The following is a 27,523-nucleotide window of genomic DNA, read 5'->3' on the forward strand; positions in this document are numbered from 1 at the left end:
CATGCCAACTATATCTAGAGCTCTCATATTACATAACATGGGCATTAATATTTTACTTTATATAAACATGTACTTATATCATTTCCATAGTAATCACATATATCTTTTCTTCTATCACATTTCACATGTGCATATGATCATCCATATCATATTCTATGACACAAGTATTTAAATACATTCATACGAGTCATATAACATGTAGTGAATCATATGTAAACATATATGACTTATGCATATTTAATAAAGACTATAATGTATGCATGTTCATAACTATTATAATATGAAATTAATCTAGGAAATAGACTTATCGCAAGTCTTATTTTCTATTAACTTATACCTTTATTATACACTCACCATAGCCTTACGTGTTTTGATTTGATCATAACTCTTCGATTGTTCCGGAACGGAATTACGTTCTATATATACATAATAATACATTGATCCATATCAGTACTCTAATTTATATGCTCTAATCTTTCATTTCTCAGACTAAGATAAAGGTTACTTTTATCTTTTATTTAATGTAGGTATCGATACACTCTCTAGTGTATCGATACATTCCTTAACGTGTATATTGATACACTACCTATGTATCGATACAAAAATTATATTCGATGTTTTCATTTTAAGGGGTGTATCGATACACTTCCTGTGTATCGGCACACTTTGAACATTTTCTGGAAATTTACCCTTGATGTATCGGTATATGTTGAATGTGTATCGATACACACCAGCCCAGAATTCATATTTTATGCACGAAAATTACTCAACTTAGCTCAAAAACTTCATATTTCCTCCCCTTACATATTCCTAACTCACATCCATATACCTAAATCCATTATTACCTATTTATCACCTCTTAAACCTCAAAATCCTATCTTTCATATGTAATTCAAGAATTACACCAACTTTTCAACATGTTCTAATTCCAATTCTAACACTTTATACATGTTAATTAAGTTGATGGAAAGTCAAATTCATTCTCAAACTTTATTAGAGAACCCTCTTCCAAGATTTCACTTATTCCCCTCTTTTCTTTAATTCCCTCTATTCTCTTCACCTTATTTTTTCAAGACAATTTAAGCTCTCCTTGAGCTTAATTATCACCTCATAATCAAAACTCGACCTTAAATTTAATAATAAATCAATTAATCAGAAACTCACCTTTGGCTCTTGGCTTCCACGCGTGAAGAAGAAAGGAGAAGAAGAGAACTTTGGAAACTCACTTAGTTTCTCTCTCCCTCTCACGTGGTTAATATATAACCATACTTAATTATTTTCCTTGAAAATGACCATTTTGACCTTCTATTCCTCTCTCTTTATAATTTAATCCTACACAACATTTTTCGTATAAGTCCTTGAACTATTCAATTATTCTACTTTAATCATCAAATTCTAAAACTTTACCATTTAGTCACTAACCTGGTATTGAGGATGTTACATGATATCACTCGCATGATGCTTAAAAGAAAATAATGACTATGCTCGACTTCTTAACTCGGCAAGTCATGCAATGTTGATTGTAAGTCATCATTAACTCTTGACAAAGCGAGAGAATATAAATCTGCATCAAGAAATGAACAGTTGGGAAAGAGGTAGAATTGTTGGTTGGTTGTGAAAAATGTTAGGTTGAGTATCATTTTGAGAGCAAGAACAATTTCTAATAAGATGATCAGCTCCAGAAACTAACCTCAAAGTACGTCTCAGAGTCGACATAGGAATACTTTTAATGAAGGCGTCTCCTTTTTATCAGTATAAGGAAATACACTTTCATCAAAAACAACATGGCGAGAGATATAGACCATACCATCCTATGCTAAACAAACATAGCCTCGATGTTGTAGGCTATAGCCAAGAAAGACACAAGCCTGGGAGCGAAAAGAGTGCTTGTGAGATTGAAATGGTCGAGTGTGAGGAAAACTTAGGCACCCAAACACCCGGAGATAATTATAGGTTGATTTTAGATTAAACAACTTCTAAAAAAGAGAACAACAATGCATCACTGTCGTGGGCAGTCAATTAATAAGGTGAAAACCTGTAACAAACACATAAGACCAGAACCTGTAAGGTATGAAGGCTCGAGCAAGAAGAGTGAAGGACATCTCCATAATATGGCGATGTTTTCTCTCCACAACACCATTTTACTGAGATGTGTGAAGACAAGTTACTCGATGATGAATCTCATCCTATAAGATAACAATAGTCAACAGACGATACTCTCCACCCCAATCGCTTTGAACAGCCAAAACGTCAGAGTTAAACTAAGTACGAACCAACTATTTAAACAGATGAAATATCTTGATTGATTCATTCTTTTCCATTAGAAGGTATAACCAAGTATGTCGAGAAAAAACATCTATAAATAATAAATAATAATATTTTAAATCCATCATAAGGGATATGTGCAGGACCCCAGAGGTCTGTAAACATAACCTTAAATGGTTTAGTGTAAATAGTGTTGGATTGAGGAAAGGGCAAAGCGTGACCTTTGTCCATTTGGCAAGCAGTACATAATGAAGACTTGGCTTTATTAACATTTCTCAAAGGAAGATTATTACAAGTGAATCTTAGCCTACACAAAACATCATGGGAGGGATGACCCAATCGATCATGCCAAACAACATAGGTAACCATAGATCCACTAGCCACATTCACCATAGGTAGAGAGTCTTCATTGGACGAGCAAGAACAAAACTCACAAAGACCATCAAATTCCACCCCACGCAGGACCACATCTCCAGTATCCTCATCACACACTAAGCTATGGCCATGAAATTCTATAAAAACTCGGTTATCACGAGGAAGTTTAGATACATAGACAAGATTTTTTGTAATACGGGGAACATAAAGCAAGTTTGACAACCGTAAGGAACGAAAGCCAGAATGCAAAGAGGTATGACCAATTTTAGTGATAGACAAGGAGATACTAATACTCATTAGTAACTTACCAGGCCCAGAGTAGGCAGTACTATCAGCAAGTTCCCCAGTATTAGTAGTAACGTGGTGCGTAGCACCCGAGTCAACACACCAAGTAATCATGTTGTAAGGTGAAAATGAGCTACCATGGTCATGACTAGAACCACAACACCTAAACCTGGAGGAACCATTATTGTGATGACATAAGTTCACATCTGTATTGTTAAAAGATCCCTTATAGCCAGAAGAAAATACTCTAGGGAAAGACTCATCAAATCGGTACCGACATTGATAAACCAAGTGGCCAGTTTTCTCGCACAATTGACACTGAAGTTTACTACGACCTCGACCTCCAGAAGAAGTCAGAGGTCTTTCTGTTATCACGAACGTGAATTCAAACCAGAAGAAATCTTATCAGTAGTAGAGGAACCAGTGGAAACCTGAAAACACTAGTTCTGATATGAAGATTATCAAATTGATCAAAGTTATTTTGTTGTATTTCCGCATCAACGAGTGCTGAAACAATGCCTTCCAAAGTGAATGGTTTGTGACTTACCATAATCACAACAATAAAATGATGATATTCCAGTAGTAAACCATTGAAGATAGTGGCAATGCGTTCAAACTCAGAGATGGGGCAGCCACATGCGGCGTGTGATTCACAAATCACTTTCACATGATAGATATAAGCTTGCATGCCAAAATCACCCTTCTTAAACATTTTCAACTTGTAGTGTAGATTCATGAGAGTCGTGGTAGATTTGCTTGTAAAAAATGTCATTACTGTTTTCCAGATTTTTGAGGCACTCCCCGCTCCAATCAACTGAGGAAGTAATGATAGACTTATAGTATAAAGTAATCAGGAGCCTAAGGTATTATCTTGAGCCATGAAAACCTCAAAATCTTTGTTTTCCGCCAGTAACCCATCATCTCCTTCCACCATGGTAGACGGCGGTTGAACGACACCAGGCAACAACTTCTCAAGCCGATGACTATGAACAACAAGTAGCACTTGTTGCTTCAAAAGGAGAAAGTTATATTCATCAAGCACTACACTGATTTTTTTGTTGGTGAAAACCTTCCCGGAGGGAATAAAGATGTTGATCCAGTAACACCGGAGTTGGGGGAGGCACCATCACGTCCATCCAAAAAGACGGGAAAAAAACTCACACATAGTGTAAAAAAAAAGCAGAGAAACACCCAGGTCAGAAGCGACTAATAACATGTTGTAAAACACGTACTGAAAAGAAATGAACAAAAACATTTATTCTCTATTACTTCTTGGTTTACAAAGTGACTCTTTTTATAGGCTTAGAATAATTCTAAAATATATAACAGTTGCCCACATGACGTTATAACAACCTGCCTGCACCTGTAACGAACTTTCCACGTAACACAACTCTAATAAACTTCGTGTAGTACAACTCTCATATTGGCTCATCATTTCAGGTTCGCGTTCAAGTTTGAGCTTCAATCGAGTTAAGTTTAAGAATATTTCGAGTTCAATTTTTTTTAGCTTGAGCCGAGCTTCACTTTTTTATTTCAAGTTCGAGTCGAGTTTGACAATTTTAAATTTGTGAGTTTTCGAATTAAATCGAACTCAATTTTGCTTTTTGAATCGATTCAAACTTGACAATACTTGAGTTTGACTCTTTTACGTCCCTAGGTGTGACCACTTTGAAAGTTAGTCCGATGATTATAAAGTTTCGAGGAACCGGAGGATGAGCGGCGATTTACAGTAAAAGTTGAATTAACTTTGTTATAGGATACTTCTGACAAGGATTTGGGATTTTAATTTTTTTAAATTTATAATATATATCTTTAATTTTTTTATAAAAAATAGAATCAATTTGATAATACATAAATATTGAAAGTTAAAATATTTTTTATAATTAAGGTGATTACAAGAAATATATATCTAAAACTCTAAACTATTTGACAATAAAAGCCAAACACCGTTGAATTAACTTTGTTATAGGATACTTCTGACAAGGATTTGGGATTTTAATTTTTTTAAATTTATAATATATATCTTTAATTTTTTTTATAAAAAATAGAATCAATTTGATAATATACATAAATATTGAAAGTTAAAATATTATTTTTTATTAATTTAAGGTGATTACAAGAAATATATATTCTAAAAACTCAAAACTATTTGACAATAAAAGCTCAAACACCTTTATATTTTCTGGTGCTCAAACCTGAGCCCCTAAAGATAATAACCATTACTTTATCCACTGAAGTAGCTTGATTCATGAAAAAAAACAATTAAATTAAAAGTTTTTGTAATAGGATGACAAAATCTAATAGTTGGTGAATACCAAACTAATAGACCCTAAACTGAACTAGTTAAAGAGTGACATGAATCAAAATTGAATTTAAAATTAAATGGTTTAGAATCATATTTTATCATATCTAAGTAAATCAGTAAAAGTCTAACTTAGATTACTGTCAAATTTTTAACGAAAAATATAAGTTTGAAACATATGAATAGTTGAATGGTCATTTTGTAACTTTTAATAGTCAAGTGATTCAACAAAATAACATTTTATAATAAATAGGTTATTTTATAACTTTTAATAGCCGAAAATTTTAATATAACAATACCCAATAATTGAGACCATTTGTATATTTCATCTTATATATCTAATAGACACTAAGGTCGCGGATCTCATATTTGTCGAATGACTTAAGAAGGGATGAGCATGGGTCGGATCTGGTTGGGTTAGATTTTTGGTCAATTTGACCTGACCCGAAAACTATACAACATCCACCCGAACCAAACCCGAACCCGAAATAATATATTTATAAAAAATATTCCTTTTATTTAATAAATAATAAGAATTTAATTGAAAAATAATAATATATAGAGGATATATTACAATTATTCCTAAATATAAGTAAAATTACTTTTTCTTAGGTCGGGTTAGATCGAAAATTTTTCACCTTAAACCTGAATCCGACCTGACCCGAACAAAACTCTAAAAAATCGATCTAATTCAATCCAAACTTAAATTCTTTTGAAAAATCTAATCCAATAAGATTGAATCAAATCAAAAGTCATAACGTTCGAATCTCGCCCCCTCGCTAAACTTAAGAAGAGAAGTTTCGGCCAAAGTTGTTTTCTCTTTCTTTGGAAACGTGAAGGAGTTGGGAACTGACAACGTGTGGCACGTCTAATTTTTGTTCTCTAGAAGCACTCCAATCCTTGCACTCGAAAAAAAAATACAGCCACCTTTCTAGATGAACAAGTATCTGATGTGACTTATAATATCCTATTAAATTGGTTTTTCTTTTTGTTTATATATATTTAGCATTTCTGATTATATTGCTAAAGGATACCTCACTCGAGAGACAAGGGAAAATGGATAAATTCCAAGGTTTTATGCTTCTGCTATTGCTGGTGGTATCTGGTTCTACTTCCCTTGTGCCCCTGGCTATGGCGGGACGGCCGCTTTCCAGCCTGCCTGATCACCAAAGTAAGAATCTGCTCAGCTTTTATTTATTGCTGATTGTTTCTTTTTCTGTCGCCTGATTCCTAATGGGCTGTTTTGCTATTTGCAGGAAATCGGAACATGTTTGTCGTCCTTGGAGTTGTTTGTAAATGTTGCAATGGAACCGGCGGTGAATGCTCGACTACTTGGACAAAACCCTGCCCTCAGCTCAAGTGCCTGCCTTGGAAACTACATTAACATAACATTTTTACCCTACCTTTTTGTTCTATGTATGTATATATCTACACTGATGAAATATGGATTCAGATTCAATTTCTTGCCCTATGTTATTGAAGCTTAAGGACTAAGACCATTGGTTTTGGTTTCTTTTAGCACCTTACAACATAGAAGATTGATTCAATTTCTTGTTATCTAGAGGTTTCGGGTTCTAGTATGATTTATGTAGAAATGTTTAAGAGACATTATCAAATGATTAAGAATTTTTTAAATAATAAAATGAGCAGTTTCGTTTTGAATCATTCACAAGAAAAGTACTGTTTCCGTGGGCGTAGACTTCCAATTCCCAATTCTATATTAAAATTGTGGGTTAAAGCCCTGTAAGACCCAAACTGTATTTACGGCTTAAGCATAAGGAGGAAATTAGAGGCCTTCGGGTGTTGGGCCGTGTCCTGTAAGATTGAACCGATCTTATTTGAGTTTTCATTAGTTTCAGTTTTAATTTAGGGTGTGTTTGATAGTAAAAGAGCGCAAGTCTTTTAATCTTGTGGTCGTGGGATCGAGTCCCATGGTGGGCAATTTATAATTCTGACTGTCGGAGGTCTCCCACGGAAGCTGCTCTCAACCTGGCGTTGGGAGCAGCCTACTATCCTACCTCCTCCTTACCCCATTACACATGGGAATAGGGTCAGCTAATTTTTGTGTTTGATAGTAAAAAAAATAAATTATAGAAAAAAAATCTCTTATTTTTCAGTATTTGATTGATTAACGTAATTGACTTTTTAATGCAATTGATTTTTCTTATTGATTTTTATCTTTTTTAAAGTGTTTTATCTTCTAATTTTTCATAAAATATTTTTTCAATTTTCACTTCAAAACATAAATACATAAAATAATGTTGTTTTATGTATTTAATATTAATATAATATTTTAGCATGTTTTAATAAAACATGATTATTAAAATATTTATTAATAATTTTGATAATATTATAATATTATATATTCAGTTATATCATAATTATATATGATATGATATTTTTTTAATAATATATAATGAATTATTAATATATTTAGTACCTTTATTATCTTCATAAAAATTATACTATTAAATTAATAATATTATTTCATATATTTAATGATAATATTGTAATATTATTTTAATAAATATATTAATTATTAAAATATTTTAAATATATATATTTTTATATTCTTATTTTAATATTATAAAATTCAATATTCTTATTTGTGTAAGTAGCTAATATAATAAGATATATTTATTAAATATGTGTATTGATATGAATAATTTACTATGTTTCCTAATTATATTTAGATACAAAATTTACAAGTCTCAATTAATTTAGTAAAATTACTTTGTATAAGTATTAATGATATAACTATATGATAATGGAATCATGTTTAGTATGTGTACATGTATGATATAAAAGTATATGATATCTTTAGTGATGGTTGGTATGTATATGATATTAACAACATATTGATTTTGTTAATTTGACTATAGGAATATGATTAAGTTATTTTTGTATCTATGTGTTACATGTATATATATGTATAATATATATATATATATTTTAATATTTTTTATTTTTAAATAATTATCATTTTATACCTTGATATGCATTCTTATTTTTTATATTTTTCATAATTTATTTTTATATTTTTTATATTTAATGTTTTGAATATTTAAATATTTTTATATTTTAATTTTAATTTTCAGCATCATAACGACCAACGTTTGATTTCGTTGGTCAAAGATTCAAAATAGCTTTTTTCTCAATTGAGGATCACTGGTCAAAGATTCAAAATAGCTTTTTTCTCAATTGAGGATCACATTGAATCTAAAAAAAATAGAGATCACATTTAATTTTTAAAAAAAAAAATTGAATACATCATATATCATTAAATATCTTCTCAAAAACATATTTTATCAACAACGTTAAACACTTGAATCACATATCAAATAATCTAAAAACTTACCAACAACTTATTAGTCTAGTAAGATGGAGACACTAGATTCTTTAAGTAAAGTGATAGATTTAAATCATTGCGATTGTGAATGGACCAAATTGGATTAGGAGGGTTACTCTCTTTGTAAGCTTTGACAATATCCGAATTGAATTAATCAATCAATAGATTAGATACTAATAGTTAATTAAATATTAATAATCTAAAAATATTTTTTATACCTCAATTTTCAAAAAAATAGTAAACTAAACCGTAAACTTCAATCTTACATATATTTTAAATGAAATTTAATTTTTTAATCCAAACCTCTTTCTAATTTTTTTCTCAAACCCAGAATTCAAGTGGACCTTCGGTTGAAATATAGAAAATCGAGCCTAAAATAACGTTAATATGTGAAAGCAAAAACAAAGAAAAACCACTCATTGATTCAAGTGGTAAGTTTATTAATATTATTTAAATAAGTATCAAGTTTAAATTTTTATGTATGAAAAATTATTGCTAAAATATTTACTACTATAACTAGACATGTAACACGGATCAATCTGAATATGTGAAAGTAAAAATAAAGAAAAATCACTCATCGAATTGATTTAAGTGATAAATTTATTAATATCGTTTAAATAAATATCGAATTTAAATTTTTATGTATACATAAAATTCATGCTGAAAAATCTTAGAGATAAGAAGAAAAAAAACTTAGAATTGTAACCGCAGCAGGTGCAAGTCTCGTTTGAGCACCCTGGGTCCACACGAGCACCAGACATCACTATCATGCTCATAACGTGTTCACTGTTTTTGGCTCTTTCGATCTTATCCGTTTTAACTTGCCGTAATCCCATTCCATCATCTACACGACATATGATTTTCCTCAAAAAGATTGATATTTCTTCTTCTTCTTATGTTTATCTTCTAATTTTAATTAATTTTCAGTTATGAATTCTTCAAATGGTATCAATGATAAAAAAGAATGTTAATCTTCTTGAAGATCTTAAATTTAAGAGTAGTGTATGTGTGTGCATTATCAATAAATTAAAAAAATTATGAACATATACTATCTAATAATCCCTTTAAAATATTAAAATAATTAATTTCAATTATAGTAAATTTTATACACTAATAATATAAATTAAATTTTATATAATTTAATAAAATATTAAACTTTAAGCAAGACATTAACATAAAATATTTTCTTATTAGTATGAGGTATTTATAAAATAATATATATTCAAAAAAATTAATTTATTGACAACGTCAGACTGTTTACAGTTTCATTATGGAAGTTGAGGTCAGTTACTCAAAGAAAATGGACGAGGAGACATACATACTCTACAGGCAGAGTTATTAGAATTCATAATCTTAAGGGAGAACAATATTCCCTTTTATCACTGAGGCCGTTTAATGCTCATTAGTCTTAGTGTAAAAAAAAGAATATTATTTTTCTTAAAGAACATGAGTTTAAGTAGCTACGTCTGCAAGGTATATGTATGCATTGTCAATGTTCGAGCACATTACTTATAGGAGTGTTTAAACGTTCACTGTCAAATGATTAATAATCTTTGTAACACGTGTTATCTTATAATTATTCTAAACAATTCAAAAAAAATTATCAAATAAAAATAGTAATACTTAAGATTGGACACACGTAGAGCATGCGGCGACCCACAGTGGCGACTTGAAGTCAATTTGAAGTGTATGTGTTGTCTCCACCCTGTGGGTGGTGGACGTGTGGAAATATGAATGATATGATCATTATTATTAAGTGGGAAAAACCATATTCTTCAAATTCTATGATTGGTTCCAAAGTCCAAATGGGAATAATGAGAGCATCCAATATGAAATTGGATAAAGTCAGTCTCTCTCCATCAAATCATAACTGAAGGGGACCAGACTAAACTAACTGATTCTATTTACCATATAGTTTTCTCTATTTCATATTTTACTTGGTATATTAAAAAGGAGAATGAGAGGCAGTTGGGTTAGTTTTTCATGAATAAGACCCACCGGTTGAGGTGGGGTTAGTCCAACAGGGCGAAAGGATAAGGTCATAAATGGGGCGGTCAATGGACATTAGTTTAGGTCATATTTACACCTCACTTTCTTTTCTTTCTTATAAACACGGTAGAATATAAAATAATATTTGTTTAAATTTATGCATATATAATTTTTGAAGCCGTGATTTTAAAAATAAAAAGGAATTTAGTAATTATTAAGATTTTTTTTGTTCCTGCACACCCTAATTTTTTTAATACATTTATAGCTATCATTCTTTCTATTTATTAGTTTTCTTTTTCAAAAATAATGTTTGTAAAATTACAAATACGAGGAGTAAAAATATATAAAAGTGATATTGGATATCCTTATAGACGACGCTACTGAAGTCATAATTAGTGGTGAGCAAAACTCAATTTAATTTTTTTTTCTTCACACCAATTTATTGACTCCTTTATGTTCTCATCAATCCTTTATTTTCAAAATATCTTTTTTGAAATATAATATTGTAAATATATTTTATAATTTTATATTGTGTATGATATATTAAATAAAATTATAATGAGAAAAGAATATGAATAAATATATATATTATATGGTTAGATGAATTCAAAAAATTAGAACAAATACTTACCATAATACTATAAACAATTATAATTAAATTTATATAGAAACTCGAACAATTCGACTCAAATATCTTAAACTCGATTCGACTCGAAAAAATTCAAGTTAAGTTCATGTCATAAAATATGACTCGTCAACTCAAATAACTTGAATTTTTTTTACTCGACTCGATCGAATGCTTACCTTTATTCATAATAATATACACAAGTCTATTTACATCTCGTCACTAAGACTGTTTAGATATATATTTATTCGTCACTAAATTCACATCATTATATATATATATTAATCGCCATTAAGGCCACGCATATAGTTACATCGTATATGTATATAAACAATCGCCACTAAGGTCACACGAGCAATAATGCTTACTCACTAAGACCAATGTTTAATCTTGCTCATACCACTAAAGCCAACAATAATACTCTTACTCAATTAAAGTCAATCAATGAGACTGCCAATTACTCTTTCTTTACTATAAGGCCACCCTTATTTGCCACTTATTCCAATAGGAGTATAATTGTAATTATACTCTTTTAAATGCATTTTAGATATTTGATGAATTAATACTTTATATTAATAAGCTCAATTGTTCAACAACATTCAAGTCTCATTTCAAATAAGACCTATAGTCAAATTCTCACAATTGATATTAATACTCCTCTAAGAGTATCGATACACAATCCTTGAGTATCGATATCATCTTAAAGTATCAATACTATTTTAAACTTCAAAATGAATTTAATTAAAATGATATCGATACCCCATGTGAGTATCGATATCATCTTAAAGTATCAATACTATTCTAAGCTTCAAAATGAATTTAATTAAAATGATATCGATACCCCATGTGAGTATCGATACCAGCCCCTTGGATATCAATACTCACCTAGAGTACTAATACTATTTTCAGCTTTGATGTTTGGATGAATTATCCTAGTATCAATTCCCTATGAACAATATTGATACCGGAAGAATAATATCAATACTCAAAACTATTTTTATTTATATTTCAACACTCATTCAATTGGTATCAATACCATATGAACAATATATATATCATAGCCTGAAAATAGCATTTAAGACTCTAAAACACCTCTACACACTACCACTAAGACAAAACATCATTTGTAAAGTTTAAGTGCGTCTTATAGGTTCATTTAGAACCATAATAATGTTTAACAACACATCAATCATCAAAGCTACAATTCATGCATATCACTCAACATGCTTTAGAAGCTAATGAACCACACACGAGGTGTCACATTTATGGAGGTCTTGCATCAACTTCCTCCAATCCTCTCCTTGCCTCTAGGTCTAGATGATTCTCCTCTCTTTTTTTAACAATCGAACACAATCAAAAGTAATTTCTAATCATTCATCATGATCAAATAAATACCCAAGATGAATTTGAAATATGAATAAGCCCCAACTACTCTTGGATTTGGCCTTCAAGTCTAAACCCTCTAATACCCATGTCTTAAAACACGAACAATATTGATTTCATTTTGAATCTCATGAATTCCTTAGAATAATTTAACCTTGATGAAGCTAATATTCTTCCTAAATATACAAAGATGAAACCTTTAGTTTAAGGGGGAAAACAAAGAGAAAAGAAAAGCTGTGGGAAAGATGAAGAGAAGAGTTGAAAAAGAAGTATATCCCCCTCTAATAATCCCACGGTGACATCATGAATTCAGCCCAAAATTAGCCTTCAAATCTCTAAATGAGTTATTTACCTATTTAGTCCCCTAACCTTCGTGATTATCATAAAAATCCCCTTTCTCTAGGTTCAAATAGGCTCAATTCTTATCCAATTAGTCCCATATGCCTCAAGGATCCGATTAAGCTCCTAATTTGGCCCAAAGCTATCTCAGGTTAACTAACATACGTTAACTCAAAACTCTCAATCGTTGCAAAATTATAAGAATATAAAAATATTTAAATCTACAAAAATAAGAGATGTCAGTGTTTAAAAATATTGGATCAAAAAATTTAAGGGTCAAAACTACTCTTACATCACACATAACTCTGTCACTATTAAACAATATGATTATAATCCAAACAAAAAATTTGAGAAGACGAGACTCTTTTTTTTATGCAGAAGGAAGTCTAAAAACGAAAGAAATTTATTAGAGTACAAGAAAAAGAAAAGTGGAAATAACACTAACGATCTTAAGTTCCAAAAAAAGAAACAAAAGAAATTCTTCTACTTATTACTGATAAAATTATATTTTAACGAGTAATCATATGATTCAATTACCCATACAAATCCTACATTAATACCTAAAATGGACAAAGAAAACAAAGTAGATAATGTCAAACAACATCAAAACAGTGAGGAAGGAAGGTCGACACGGGCAATTAATCGACATAAGCAGTTCCATGAACATGATAATTTCCACCAGAAGAGCTCCTTAATTTGAGATGGCTTTCTCATATTGAAAGTATGCAACTAGCATCCAGTGGCAGAATATGGTGATAGGGTTTGGGGAGCAACTCAAACTTTTAAAAAATTTGGAGGTTTAAATTAAAATGCCTTGAGTTTGTTGTCGTAACGGTTTTTAAAATTTTGGAGGTTTAAATTAAAATGCAACTAGCATCCTAGCACGACTTTATCCCATATTTCTCTTTGTTTTTGCATGGTGTTATTCACAACGTTAAAATGCCTTGAGTTTGTTGTCGTAACGGTTTTTAACGATACCACGACATCATAATTACATCCCAAATTTATAAACATAACGAATTTTAAGTAAAAAATCACATTTACGATAGTTATTTTTGAATTATATAGTATGACCTTCAAATCCACAATAGGAATTATAACCGTAATTTAATACTATGATTCTACTACACTTGATTTTGGGTCAACTACAATGTCTTCCCCATGTTGCTTGCATGCATGCTAGTTAACAACGTTGTAGTCTGGATGTAAAATCCGGAAGTTACTGTGTAATCTACGCAAGAACCACAAGGTATTGTAGTAAACACCCTAGTTCAAAATATAATTTCTTGTGCACCTTATACGAACAATTTTTTTCACCACATTATTATTCCAACAAATTTACCAGCCTTGTTGCTATTTGTTTTTCGTGGTCGATTGTTTGGTCGACCGTCTCTTCTCTCTTACCTTTTTGGTACTATTCTTCTCTTCGTGTTCTCCTTCTTGCTTTAGACATTGCTTCCCTCTCCTTACTTTTACACAAGCCATTCAGATTGGCTTTCGGCAGTCTTTGACTGGCGATGACAGAACTAATCTTGTTTCATCGATTGGAGGAGAATGTGACCTAGAGTTTTGTCCCTTTGTTTTTTGTAGCCCAGCGCGACTTTATCCCACGTTTCTCTTTGTTTCTGCATGGTGTTACTCATAATGCTTGAAAGCCCTTGAATTTGTTGTCGTAACAGTTTCTAACGATATCACAACATCATAATTACATCCCCAATCTGGAAACATAACGGATTTTGAGTAAAATATCACATTTACGATAGTTATTTATGAATTATATAGTATGACCTTGTATCCACAGCAGGAATTATAAACTTAATTTAATACTATGGTTCTACTACACTTGATTTTTGGGCCAACTACAACGTCTTATTGATCTACTTCCATGTTCATCTCGCAAACCTAGATCCGAGGATGTACCTCAAAGGACTTTTGAGTTCCATGACCCCATATTGATGTTTGAACCCCCTTGTGCTGATAGGATGGAGACCACAATGCCTGCCCTTAAGAGTTCGGTGCGTGTTGTATTACAAATATCGTCATGGCTTGCGATTATTTCGATTATCCGTGAATTATGGTCCACGGGGGGGAAGTCGTGGCAGTGAAAGATTGGGAGTTGAATGCTGGGCCCACTTAAACACTCATGACTTGCACGTAACAGAAATCTGTTCAGCCCGTCAACACAATGCACAAGGTCGAGAAAACAGAAACGGAAACATACGATTTCAAGGCAAAGAATTGTTGGTCCACATGGGAAATATTTATTTCCTTTTAAATTCCAGCACAGAAAAGTTCATTTCAGTTTATTTGGTTTCCATATATATTCATTTATTAAATCCAACCCATAGAAAATGTTTTAAATCAAATGAAGCTGGGTAAAGAGAGGGACGGACGGTTTCATTTTCTCTTAAAACAAACAAAAACCCTACTAAGAAAACGCAATCTTCACGTGTCTCTGTTTTAATTATTCAGTCCCCCCCCTTTTTTTTAATTTCTTTCCTTATGGTGCTTTGGTTCAAGCACATCTCTCTCTATATATATAGAGATCTCACTCTGTTGGGTGCTAATAAGAGTTCATTGCTTTAACTTTATTAGAGTCGTCTAATTTACTGAGAGAAATGGAACAAGGCAAAGGAACCAAGTCCTCTTCTTCTGTTTCTCCCTTTGCTGATCTCTTTGGCCCAAAAGTGTCACCTTCATCTACTTCAAACATTTTGGAGTCCATATTTCCTCCTCCACCCAAGGTATTCTTTTTCATCATGTTCAAAAGTTGCAATCTTTCTTGGGCTTTTCTTTGGTATTCAATGTTTTTGTTAATGGGGTTTTTGGTTTATGTCACATGGAGTTTCAAAGATCAAAACTTTTCTTCTTTCAAATCTGGTTATTTGATACTGTATCAAAAGATGTCGATTTAAAGATTTTTCCTTTTTATGACTGGGAAATTTTATTGAGGCCATTGTTTCTCACTATTGGTTCTTTTTTTCTCTTGGTTTTTTGTATTGTTTTTGCTTGTGTCGTCACATATGTTAGCATCTGCATGGCATGCAACTTCTCTTTTAAAGGCCAATTGTCTGTTTGTGCCTCTTTCTTTTTGTCTCGATTGTTTAACCATGCTGCTGTTGGTTTAGGTGCCTAGAGGACAGTATCTGGTGACCAAAAAGAAGGATTCCCCGTATGAGACCCTGAAAACAAAGCCTGGAGACTCTGGTTTGTGCATCACTTTTTGCTTTTACAGGATATCTACATTTTATACAACTTAAGACGGGATTTTGCTAATTCTCTTGCAACAGTCTTTATGATTTGTATTTGATTTAACACTATTGGCTTTGTACATTTGAGCAAAACAAGCCCAGTGTTCAAAGTGCATTAGAGATTTTGTGTAAAAGTACATTACTTTTGCTTGCTTTTTTGAAATTAATTGACTGGACTTGTCAGGTAATCCTTCTAAAGGACATGAAGGTGCATTTCAGAGTGCAGCAAACGAAGAAGTGGATTCCATTTATCCGCAGCAATGCGTGAATCCATGTAGTCTAAGTTCATCGATCTTCTACGGCGGCCAAGACGAATGCCCTATCCCTCAGGCTTACCGTGGCACTGGAATAAACTCTATGGTGAGTACATCAAGTTGCCCTATAGGCATGAACTTATCCAGTGACGGGATGAACATCTGGAGCATTCTTTTTGCATATAGAATTCGAATAGTTTAAATGTTAAATCTTTTGATTCGGAATCTACTAACATGTCTTTCATAACATTCTAGTTCAAGGATGATGAAGAAGATGATAAGGAGTATGCAACCAGAGGAGACTGGTGGCAAGGTATTATTGTGTATATTATGAGGAATTATAGCATATATAACTTTTTTAGCTGGAAGGTTGATTTTTTTTCTTCATTATTTGTGCAGGATCTCTCTATTACTGAGTGTTTTCATGCCAATCAACATACTTATCAAGGTATCGTTAGTCAGATTCACTAGAACAGCCAATCAACATGCTTATATAAAGGTCTCGTCGTATTTAGAATAGCCAATCAACATGCTTATATAACGGTCTTGTCGTATTTACGTTAATGTTCCGTTAATTTTGATTGATCAATTAATATCTCACCCGAAAAAACGCGGGTGAGACACGCGGCATTTTTTCCTTGTTTTTATCTGATAAAGTTGCATCTTTACCCTTGGCAGGTGCATAGGAAGACAGGCAGCAATTTAATCCTTTTCTAGTCATATATGGAAGTAGACCACAGTAATCAAGAATTGCAGACAGCCGGTTGTTATTTACTTACTCCGGCCGAGCAAGTGTAGTAGTTCAGCTCCCTTCTTCACTGTGAAGAATGAGGAGAGTTGGTCTTTTATTTTCGTTTTTAATTATGTGAAGACTGTGTAAGTGACCTTGATTTAGTATGATGAATTACTTTGTGCTTTGAACAATATGGTTTCCATGTCTTTGTTGGCTTCTTTTGTCCCTTAATTAACAATCCAAGGAGCAAAATAAACCCAAATTGAGGAGCTTAGGACTTAAGGTTACACTTCCATAAAAGATGAATCTGAGTGGACATATTTTGCCTTTAAACTATCAAAAGTGCACTGCCTTTTGAGATACCTGAAAGCACCACTTTCATTTGTGTCCTTTCTATTTACCTATCTGAGCCTATAGATATTTAGGCTAAGGTTATGGTTATTCCCTATCCAACAATAACCTGCAGATTCAAGCAGTCGTTGTCTATCAGTTGGTGGGGGCAAACAAATGCCTTTAAATGGTCGTTAAATAAAGACTTGAAAGGGTCAGGAAAAATACTCTGCAACCACACATTTTTGTGAAAGTCGATTAAGATTTTGATGTTACATTTATCTGTAGTTGTCTTCATGATTGTTAAAACATTCCTTTTAACTTCTATAACCATTGTCAAAAGAATCGTATCTTCAGAATCAGTTGTCGATATTCAATTGGCTTTTTTCTTACCAGGAACAATTTTGAGACAACAGATAATGTACTGAGAAGCATGAACCAGACAACTCAAAGTTGTTTATAGACATATGCATCGATGATACAACTTAAATAACAGGGCGAGTGTTTGTAGTTCTTAGGCATCTTCCTATTTCTACCAAATATTTAGAGAGTTATAATAGAAAAAGGTGAAAGACTGCTGTCTTTGGAAAGTGGTTCATGGTGTGCAACCCCAGGGCTCTTTCTCAGTGAATGGCTTCTGTTTCAGTTAACTTGTTGCCTCGTTTGGACATTCAAACGATCCCGTTGTTTCTCGAGCTATGCTTGAACCTGATTCGGTTTCTTCGTTTGGGTTACTGTATTCCTTATCTCTTAAATCAATACTAAGATAATCTGTCAACAAAACCTTTTTCACGCCGATCCCGTGCTGTTGTTTTTCTCCCTTTGCAGGGCTAACCAGATGTGCTGGTGAAAAGTTTGGAGTTGTAAATGCAGTTCTATAAGGGGTGCTTGAGAAGGGGACTGAGTACGGAGTCGAAAGACTCTTCCGACCAATTATACCAACTCTGGCTGGTGAAGAGAATTGATCAGAATGCTTGGTCAAATCATCGACATAAAGCAGATCATCAATACGCGCCACAATGTTAAATGCCAGGCTCTCCAATACTCTCGAGTAGCTTTCGAGAATGGATTTTCCGATATCCTAAATAACACCACAATACTCAGTTATTGGCATGAATTCTGTAATCGAAACCATTCTTAAGAACAAATCTGAAAGGGGAACTAGTGACACAAACCTTGTTGTACTGAATCTTGCTCATATCTAAAGTGGTCTGGGGAAGGCCCGGGAACCGCTGCTTCAAGCAAAGAAGTAGGCTCTCGGCTCGATCAGCAAGTATTTCTCTCTTTTCAGCATCGACCATCAGATCCTTGACCATGTCCCATGACGACTTTGAACTAGAGCGAGCTGTGTTGACAGGTTTGAGATTGGTTTTTCTGCGCCACAGATATACCGAAGCCTCCACCCGGTTGGCGATTTCTATAGTTTGATGCTCAGAGGACAAATCAAGGCAATCAAGAAGACATTCAGGGGTAAACAGATCGGATGAAATATAGCGATAAATAAGATCTCCTAAGCTCGCTCGGCCATTCTGAAACAAAGTCTAGCTAAAGTTAACAACCAACACACTTGGTAGAATATGTACATTATATTCCTAATCCTTTATTTACTATCTTTTACCTTCGGAAGAGAGTCAAAATATGATTCTAGGACTTCCATGTCAGCTAGAGTAATGTTGTTGATAGCCATGGCAGCTTTTAGGATCTGGTTTGCACAGTCACGTTTATGCTGCAACTCCTTCCTTGAATTTTCATCGAGGCCTCCCGGTGGCACTCGAGGCACGGGGAGCCACCATTTCTCCTCTTGGCGCTGAAGGGCTTTTCGGAAAGGGGTTGATCCATCAGCCTGCTGAGCTAGAATCCCTTGGTCAACATACCAGAACTCTGCATCAACAAAACTATCTAATATCTCCTGCAAAAGAAAAACAGATGCTACATTAAAAATAAGTTCTTCAACAGAATCATATTTACGTATTGCTATACAAGCCGGTGAATTTTACGAGAAGCATGTTGTCCAGTTTTCGCAAAGCCGGGAGGTTAACGTAAAGATCCAATCGGGGCCTGCAAGTCATGACCTGAAACCATAGCAAGTGACATGTCATTTTAAACTCCTTCAAAACTGCCCTATTGTCATCATTTTCAAATCCTGAAACCATAGCAAGTGACATGTCATTTTAAACTCCTTCAAAACTGCCCTATTGTCATCATTTTCAAATCATAGCTTCACCTCTCGCTTGCTTCCACCCGGGATCGTCTGCCAAGTCGGTATCAACTCGACAATGTGATCGCTAACGGAAAGAAACCATTCCATCTCTCTTCGCCACATTGCTTTCTTCTCATGAGGTACTGGTTCTAACCTCCATATTTGCCCAAATAAGGTGGCTGAATAGTTAAGGCAGTGAATGAGAAATAGCCATTAAAACAAATGTGAAAACAATTAACCAACAAAAACCAGAAACAAATGCCAACATCGATAAATCAAACTCATATAAACTATATTAAAGGTAAAAGCAAGTGAGAAATTGTCAACATACCAGAAAGATTGGTAATGGCATTTGAAATAGCCAAGGCAGTGCAAACACCATTTCCAGAACCTGACATATCTTCACCAAGCAGCAATTTTGCAAATCTTTCCTTCATCAACTCAATCTCTGTAACCCCATTTTTCAAACACATCAGTGAAATGAAGCAAGCAAAGGGGGAAAATGAGAAACATGTTAATATGATAATGATAGTCAAAGTACCTGAAATTGTGGAACTTTGTTTCTCCAATATTCTGCCATTCATGGGGGGTTTCTTTCTATCTTCACTAAAATCACTACAAGTGCTGCCTTCTGTTTCAGCAATTTCATGCACATGCCAATCTATTGAAGGCGGTGAATATAAATCTTCTTCCTCGGAACTACTGTGACTGTGTTCTTCCTCGTGCACTGTTGTTTCTGGTGTCAAAGGGTCAGAGCTTGAACTACTTTCACGACCCTTTTGGACCCCATTATCACCAAAGCTTTCATTTTTCTCAACTGAACTCCCCATTTCACCTTTCTTTTCTTCAAAACCAAGTGAATCACAAACCGCAGATTTGTTAACCATCATACTACCACTAGACTCTAATCCGTTTAAGCAACATACATGTGGCTCTATAGCTTTGTAGCATAAGCTTTTAACAGATTTTGAAACCGAAAAGCTTCTAGCTTTTAGCTTTGGCACAGGTAAACAAAGCTTGAGCAGGGCAGAGTCTACTTGGTCTCGGTGGGTGAAAGCTCCATCCATGAGGCTGCAACCATGCCTGCTTCAAAGAGGCAAAATGGAAGTAAAACAACAAAAAATACAAAGAAATGGTTTTTTTTTCTTTTATTTTCTTATTGTGTGCGAGTGAAAAAGGACGGAGCTTTGTGCTTACACTGTATGGAGTAATAAAGCTGGTAATGACTACTGAAGCTTTGCTAAAACTATTTAAATAAACCCCCTAGTTTTACCCTTTTTGTTTTTTCCCCAAGTTGTCATGCTTTTAAGCAGACAGGAAAAGGGCTTGACAATCTCTAGGCAGTGTTTGAAATATAAAGTAGGTGATGGGAATCTATGCATTCAAATCCATGGTGTTCACCCTTTTATTCAAAGTTTTATCTTTCAAATTAGAACCCATTGCATTGTTGAGAGTGAGTGTGTTCTTCCTAAATGTTTCAAGTATAGTATATATATATATATATATATATATATATATATTATCAATAATTAAAAAAAGATTATGGACATATATTATATTTTATTATCACTCTAATCTTTCGAATTATGTTGCTTTTAAGCTCTTGATAGCACACATGTTCTTAGTTCTGGAAATAAAGAAGAAATTGTTGTCAAAACATGGTTTATTCACTTTGATGATGCTTACCGCTCCATCTTGTCTCTGTCATATTTCATGGATTTTCAAAATGTGGAATCTTCTTTTCCAAACCCGAATCGAACTTCGACAAAATCTTTACTTTGAATTGTGAATGAAATCTCAACAACATATGATTTGGATAGAAAGCAGGGACTAACTTTTCTTTCTTTTTTTCTTTTGCCTTTTATTTGAATTGAATTCCAATTATTATAGCAATTTTGCTTTATAACTGACATTAGTTTTAGAGAAAGAAATCAATTTCTTTTAATTTTTGAAGATCATAGCTTTCTTGTTAAAGAAAATTATCTCGAGGGTAAAAGTGCGTTATTTGGACATGAAAGCAAGAGGGAATCAAAGCATTATCGTCGTAATGGAGAACAAAAGAGAAAATTGAGATTGAAGTGAAGATCTTGTATTGATTAGGTATATTTTTAAGAATATTCAAAAAAAATTCAAACATAAATAATAATATTACTATTATATATAATTATTTTTTCATTGATAGTATATCAAATAATAACCCTAATAATGTTTTTAATTCGGCTTTTACTAACTTGTAAGGATTTTGATTTTTTGCCACTTTTGATTAATGTTAATGTTGGTTGTAGGGAAGATTTAGGTGTAGTTTGGGGTTTGGACCTAAAAGATTGAAGGTTTAGGGTGTGGATAGTTTAAATTTTTTTTTCCTGATGTAATAGGTAGTTTAAAAAAATGAATAGCATGAGTTATATAAAATAATATTTATTCAGAATTTTTTTAATAATTGGTGACGCACATATTCTGCAAACATAACTACTCAAACTTAAGGCCTCTAGAGAGAGCAACATTCTCTTCTACTACTGAAATCACGTGATAGGTTTAGGTAGTTTCAAATTTAAAAATCTAGTCTTCGACTTTAATTTTATAAAATATGTTTTCATGTTTGTCTTTAAAAATCTTAGTTTGTCTATTAGTTTCTATTTAATTATAATGTTAATAATAATAACTATGAAAAAAATAAAATAACTTTTTAGCTCTTTGTTTTGTATACTTTTTATAAATTTGTCCTTTAAAATATAGGGTAAATTACGCATTTAATACTTAAACTATCACTTTTGTTTCGTTTTGTAAAAATATCATGTCACAAAAATATTAATAAAATAAATTAGAATGATTATAATAGGAATAATTTGAATGTTGAGTAATTAAATTAAAAAAATTAAATTTTAGTGACCAAAATAGGACTATAGGAGTGAGAATATAGTTGAATGATGAATGATGTGATTTACTCATAAAAATGCCATGTAAAACAGTTACGTTAAGGTTTTAACGGCATGGTACCAAAATGAAACCTAAATTAAATGTTAGGTATGATTTTGAAAAAAAAAATAGGTATCAAAATAGAACAAAAGTAATAGTTTAAGTATGAAATGTGTAGTTTACCCTAGAAAACATAAGCATAAATGATTGAAAACTTGTATTGTTTAATTAATGGTAATTTTTATTTTTTAAAAAGATTGATAAAAAGTATGTATAAAAATATTAAATTAAAAAATATTTTTACATTTTTTATAGCTAATAGGCCGATATAAATTGAAGTTTAAATTTTAAAATTATGTAGACATGATGTATTTAAAACCTTTACAAAGGCCTCTTTAATTTATCCCCCAAGTAGTTTTGGGTTTTAGTCCTTTATTTCTATAAAAAGTGGGGGTTGGCTTTGTGGCTCCAAAACTCTCAAATTGAATGGAAACCCTTTATTTTTATTTTTTTAGTAAAAAGGTATGTATTCGGATAAGAACCATATACAAGGGAGTATTATCATATGCCTCGTTAAAAATCCCCTAACTTTGAATGTGTTGCATAAGTACAATGGTCCAACCAAAAAAAAATCTCTTTTGAAATTTGAAGTCATCTTTTCTTTTAAAGTTTGAATATAAGTGGGTGTTTAATTAGCCCAAAAAGTAGAAGGGATTGCACCCTAACTTAAATATATCTGTAGAAGAGATGCTTCAAATTTAGGGTCTACCCTAACTTGAATTCTTTATAAGTAAAGTTGTTGATTAGAGATTAATTATTTAGATCATACCATATCATTGATTACATGAAAATAGGCTTCTTTTATATTTAATAATAAACATAAATTAGAAGAATATCACACATGTTCATGCTCAAAAGTATCCATGATTTTTTTAATATATTTGAGTGCTAGCACATAATCTCCAAGATATTGCAATTGCAATAATACTAACTAAATTAAAACTTATTTGATAATAATTATGAGTTTTAACATAATTTTGATAATTAAAAATGTAAACTACTTGTTTAGTCATACAATTTTCAGTGTATTTCTCATTCAACTATATTTTTTATCGTTAAACTTTTGAATTCATTCATTTAGGCCACTTAGCCATTATTTTTTTAACTTTGTTTAATTATTATTTTTTTTGTTGTGAAATTATAAAAAACTTCAAACTTTTCTCTCGTACCCAAATTTTTATATTCTTTAATTCATCGACATCGGAGTATTTTCTTTTAAATCTGATCAGAGAGGTCAAGAATAAATGTGAAAAGTAATATATATTGATTCTACATTGATTAGATGGTGGGATTGTAAATTGAACCAAGATAAAGTTGAAGCTTTGATTGAGTTTTGTTGATTTTAAGGAAAAACTAATCTGGAAATGAAAGAGGAGAGAAAGGAGAATGTTTTATTACCAATTATATTGCAAATAATGGTAGAACAAATCCGAAGAAGAATGTCTATAATGAGAAATAAGAACGTTAAAATTTTAGGATAATTTTAGAAATAAAATGTCCCAAAAACACAATTTTTTAGGGAGAGTTTAAAGGCTTAATGTTCGAGTGATGTAAACAAGCATAATTCGAAAGTTTAGTAATGGAATTGAAATTTTTTATAGTTGAGTGACAAAATCAAAAAGAGTGCTAAAAGTTGGGTGACTATACATATGGTTTACCCTTTTAAAAATATTGAGGTTTCAACTAGAAGTGAGCAAAACTCGACTCGACTTGAAAACCTGATTTTTTCGACTCGATTTGATTTGAAAAAACTCAACTCAAATTGAATTTGTGTTGTTGTTTCATAAACTCGACTCGAAAAAATTTCTAGTTCAAATCGAGTTAAAAATACAACTCGAATAGTAACTTGAATAACTCGAAATTTTTAATAATTAATTTATTGATTTTTAAGTTTGAGTCTAGTCCCTTGACTCTGTATGATATATGTATATCACATATGAAAAAACAATATGAATATATATATATATTGTATATGGTTATAAAAAACCATTTAAATTGGAATCAAATAGTATTATAATATTAAAACATTTACAATTAGATTTAAATATAAACTCGAAAACTAGAATCGATTTAATTGAACACTCACCCTTAGTTTCTACAATTTATGTAGCGCTTAGATTAGCCCAAATATACATATGCCAGCCGATGGCTAGCTCATGGGTAGTAGAAAATTGTGATTAGGCTATTAATTAAAAGTCCAAACAAGGAGCCCAAATATTCATATCGTTTAATATGCTTCCTGCAATATCTCATAATTCAATCTAATACTGAATTTGTTTCTTAGCACCATTTATGACAAGGGAAATCCGTTGACCTTCTGTTTTGTATTCTCATTGTGTAACAGTTTCTAGAAGTTATATCAATGAATGCTAATTGTTGATCCAATGAAAGCGAAAGGGAATCGGCTGTGAATAAATAATAAGGATGCAGAATAAAAGCACCGACATGGTCAAAAATGTTCTCAACCGAGAACGATTCTTCGGGGGAGAGACCATTAGAGTACCTGACATTGCTGCAAACTTCATTGCATTTTGGCTTAGGGCCATTCACAAGTTTCTGACTGCAGACCAACTCCCCTTGCTGGTGTGAAGAGTTTGAAAGCCGCAATGCTGTTAAGGAACACCAGCTTCCTGGAGATAAACTAATAACCTTTTGACTATCCGGTAATGGATGAACAGCTTAATGTTGATTTAGATGCGTTTATTATGTCATGTCATTTAATTTATTATTCAAGAATTGAACTTTCTTCCAAGTTCATCGCTCGGTCTTTTTTACTATCCATTATAAGTTAGTAATATAATTAACATAAAGATCCCTGAAACATCACTGATTACATAAAGATGATGAAAGCAAACCCATCTTCCTCCCTAATAAAAACATGAAACCAAAGTCTCCATCCCAGGTGTGGAGACATAAAGGTGAGATGATGGGTGAAGAAGTGAAGGTATTTGGAACTTGGGGAAGCCCTTACAGCCACAGGGTAAAGCTTGCTTTACAAATTAAAATAATCTTTTTACAGGGAAAATGAAAAAAGGGTTTACCTCCTTTTGTCTACGAGCAGTGTCAATCATGTCAAGAACTTCAATATCAGTTTTAACATCGTACTTCTTCATAACCTCTGGTTCTCTAAACACTAAACTGTCAAGGGAATAAGTGCTGGAAAAACAACCCTAGGTTAGATACGATCAGCAATGAACGATGAACCAAATCTTTGTGAAGGTTTTAGACTAATGAGAACCGGATTCGGCCCAGAGAGCATTAGGAGACTCGTCGAGAGAGTTGGGGTTGATGTGGATTATGTAAAGCGTGTGTCCTTTGTCAGCCAAGTTGCGTATAGCCCACCTAATTAGGGCGTTCTTGCTGCTACAGCAATGATATGGGTTTACCATAACAAAAGGCCAAGGGCAAAAGGCTACGCCATACTTGTTACAAAAGTATATCCAATCTGGGTCGTACACGTATCCAAGTAGGCTTGTGATGGTTGGTTTGATGAGAGTGAGTTTTGCTTTGAAGATATTATTATTTGGCTTAATTAAATAATAAGTTTCTAAACCATATCTCTGGTTTGTTTTAGGTATTTAATTTCTCTATTACTATTTTAATTGTTTAGTACGACCGTTCAAAAAGTCCATCAATAATTTAAAATCATTATTATTTTTAAAAGTAAATTCCAAAATTTTCTCTCTAATCTAAAAACACTCATAAAATATCTAATCTCAAAGCATCAACTGTGCCCCCGATTATTCTCCGTCGTTACTTTCCCCTCCAATTTACCTACTCACCCATCGTAGGTCCCCCAATATCGATCATTCACTTATTGTCCCCGATCACTAAATCTCAAAATTCAAAATTTTAAATTTAAACCCTAAAATTCCTAAATCTTAATATTCACATTCCTAAATCACAATCAAATTTCAATAGCAGGTCTTGTCGGTATTGTTGGCAGGGAAAATCCGCATCCGCTTGTCGATATTGTCGCTGCATAGACTTCTGCGGCGTGGAGGAAGGGTATTAATCAAAAGTGGGGATCAAAGTACAGATGGGGGTAACCTTAACAAAGCGTGAATGGTGGCTTAAATGTGTTTGTGTGATTGTAGACGGTGATAGTGATCGGTAGTGAAATAGGTTTTTGGATTAAAGATTTTAATGTGTTTTATGAATATATAACATTTGGGATTTTTTTTAAATATTTATGAGTTCAATTTTTAAAAAATAAAAAAAGTAATAACTAAAATTATTTTTGAGAATAAATACATATATATTAACCATATAGAATTCTTGCATGAGTAAACATAGATAAAATTATTGGTAGACACAATTAATAAAATAATTTATTAATTAAAAGATAAATATATATATCTTAACATAGGCGTACATAAGCTATAGGTCACGTGTCAAACACTAATAGATTAATTAAGCATTATTCCTTTGCACGCCAGTTGGCACAGTGGGTCATGATCAGACCATCCCCAGTGGGTTTTCCATGTAATTTAAGATTGAAGTTAAGGAATCAACGGTCAAACAAATCAAGCGAACTCAAAACAAAGGACCGAGTGTGACCCAAAACTAAGTTTTTGGACATGCCCAACGGCTAGTCGTTTATCGTGTACAAAGTCCATGAACCAATTTAGGGCGTGAAAAATCATCGGTAATCGATATATTTACCGATCTAATATTGGTTAGATTATATTTTTTGATCTAACACCCGTAGCAATAAAACATGCTCTCTGTCCCGCGTTATATGCTGATTTGGCGTCACGTGGGGTATAGCGCGTCCCTTGTACCGCGCTATATGCTGACATGGCTTACACGTGGGTATAGCGTGCCCCCTGATCCGCGCTATACGCCACGTAAGGGTATAGCGCTA

At 32.6% G+C, this 27,523-nt stretch overlaps 2 protein-coding genes across 2 annotated transcripts; one reads left to right on the forward strand and one right to left on the reverse strand.

Moving 5' to 3' along the window:
• Positions 1 to 1,883: 1,883 nt before the first annotated feature.
• On the forward strand, positions 1,884 to 17,311 carry LOC120188151. The gene is made up of 8 exons (XM_039191663.1): positions 1,884 to 1,889; positions 14,480 to 14,483; positions 15,510 to 15,656; positions 16,041 to 16,119; positions 16,348 to 16,523; positions 16,673 to 16,730; positions 16,817 to 16,865; positions 17,096 to 17,311. The coding sequence occupies exons 3-7, from the start codon at positions 15,531 to 15,533 to the stop codon at positions 16,831 to 16,833; spliced, it is 456 nt and encodes a 151-aa protein (XP_039047594.1). The 5' UTR covers positions 1,884 to 1,889; positions 14,480 to 14,483; positions 15,510 to 15,530; the 3' UTR covers positions 16,834 to 16,865; positions 17,096 to 17,311.
• A 652-nt stretch (positions 17,312 to 17,963) lies between these two features.
• LOC120188148 (rop guanine nucleotide exchange factor 7-like) lies at positions 17,964 to 20,797 on the reverse strand. Its single transcript, XM_039191662.1, has 7 exons — positions 20,222 to 20,797; positions 20,012 to 20,128; positions 19,705 to 19,859; positions 19,478 to 19,552; positions 19,099 to 19,389; positions 18,656 to 19,009; positions 17,964 to 18,561 (listed from the first exon to the last, which is right to left on the reverse strand). The coding sequence occupies exons 1-7, from the start codon at positions 20,745 to 20,747 to the stop codon at positions 18,127 to 18,129; spliced, it is 1,953 nt and encodes a 650-aa protein (XP_039047593.1). The 5' UTR covers positions 20,748 to 20,797; the 3' UTR covers positions 17,964 to 18,126.
• Positions 20,798 to 27,523: the final 6,726 nt, after the last annotated feature.

This window comes from Hibiscus syriacus, unplaced genomic scaffold, assembly GCF_006381635.1.
Source record: "Hibiscus syriacus cultivar Baekdansim isolate YM2019G1 unplaced genomic scaffold, ASM638163v2 tig00116939_pilon, whole genome shotgun sequence".
Lineage (NCBI taxonomy): Eukaryota > Viridiplantae > Streptophyta > Magnoliopsida > Malvales > Malvaceae > Hibiscus > Hibiscus syriacus.

Bases quoted from the DNA above. Each gene is read 5' to 3' on its own strand.
- LOC120188151 (XM_039191663.1), top strand. From the start codon at position 15,531: ATGGAACAAGGCAAAGGAACCAAGTCCTCTTCTTCTGTTTCTCCCTTT. The intron at 16,120-16,347 runs GTTTGTGCATCA...TGGACTTGTCAG, and splicing joins AACAAAGCCTGGAGACTCTG to GTAATCCTTCTAAAGGACAT. The intron at 16,524-16,672 runs GTGAGTACATCA...ATAACATTCTAG, and splicing joins GCACTGGAATAAACTCTATG to TTCAAGGATGATGAAGAAGA.
- LOC120188148 (XM_039191662.1), bottom strand. From the start codon at position 20,747: ATGGATGGAGCTTTCACCCACCGAGACCAAGTAGACTCTGCCCTGCTC. The intron at 19,390-19,477 runs GTAAAATTCACC...TTTCTTTTGCAG, and splicing joins AACTGGACAACATGCTTCTC to GAGATATTAGATAGTTTTGT. The intron at 19,010-19,098 runs GTAAAAGATAGT...ACTTTGTTTCAG, and splicing joins ATTTTGACTCTCTTCCGAAG to AATGGCCGAGCGAGCTTAGG.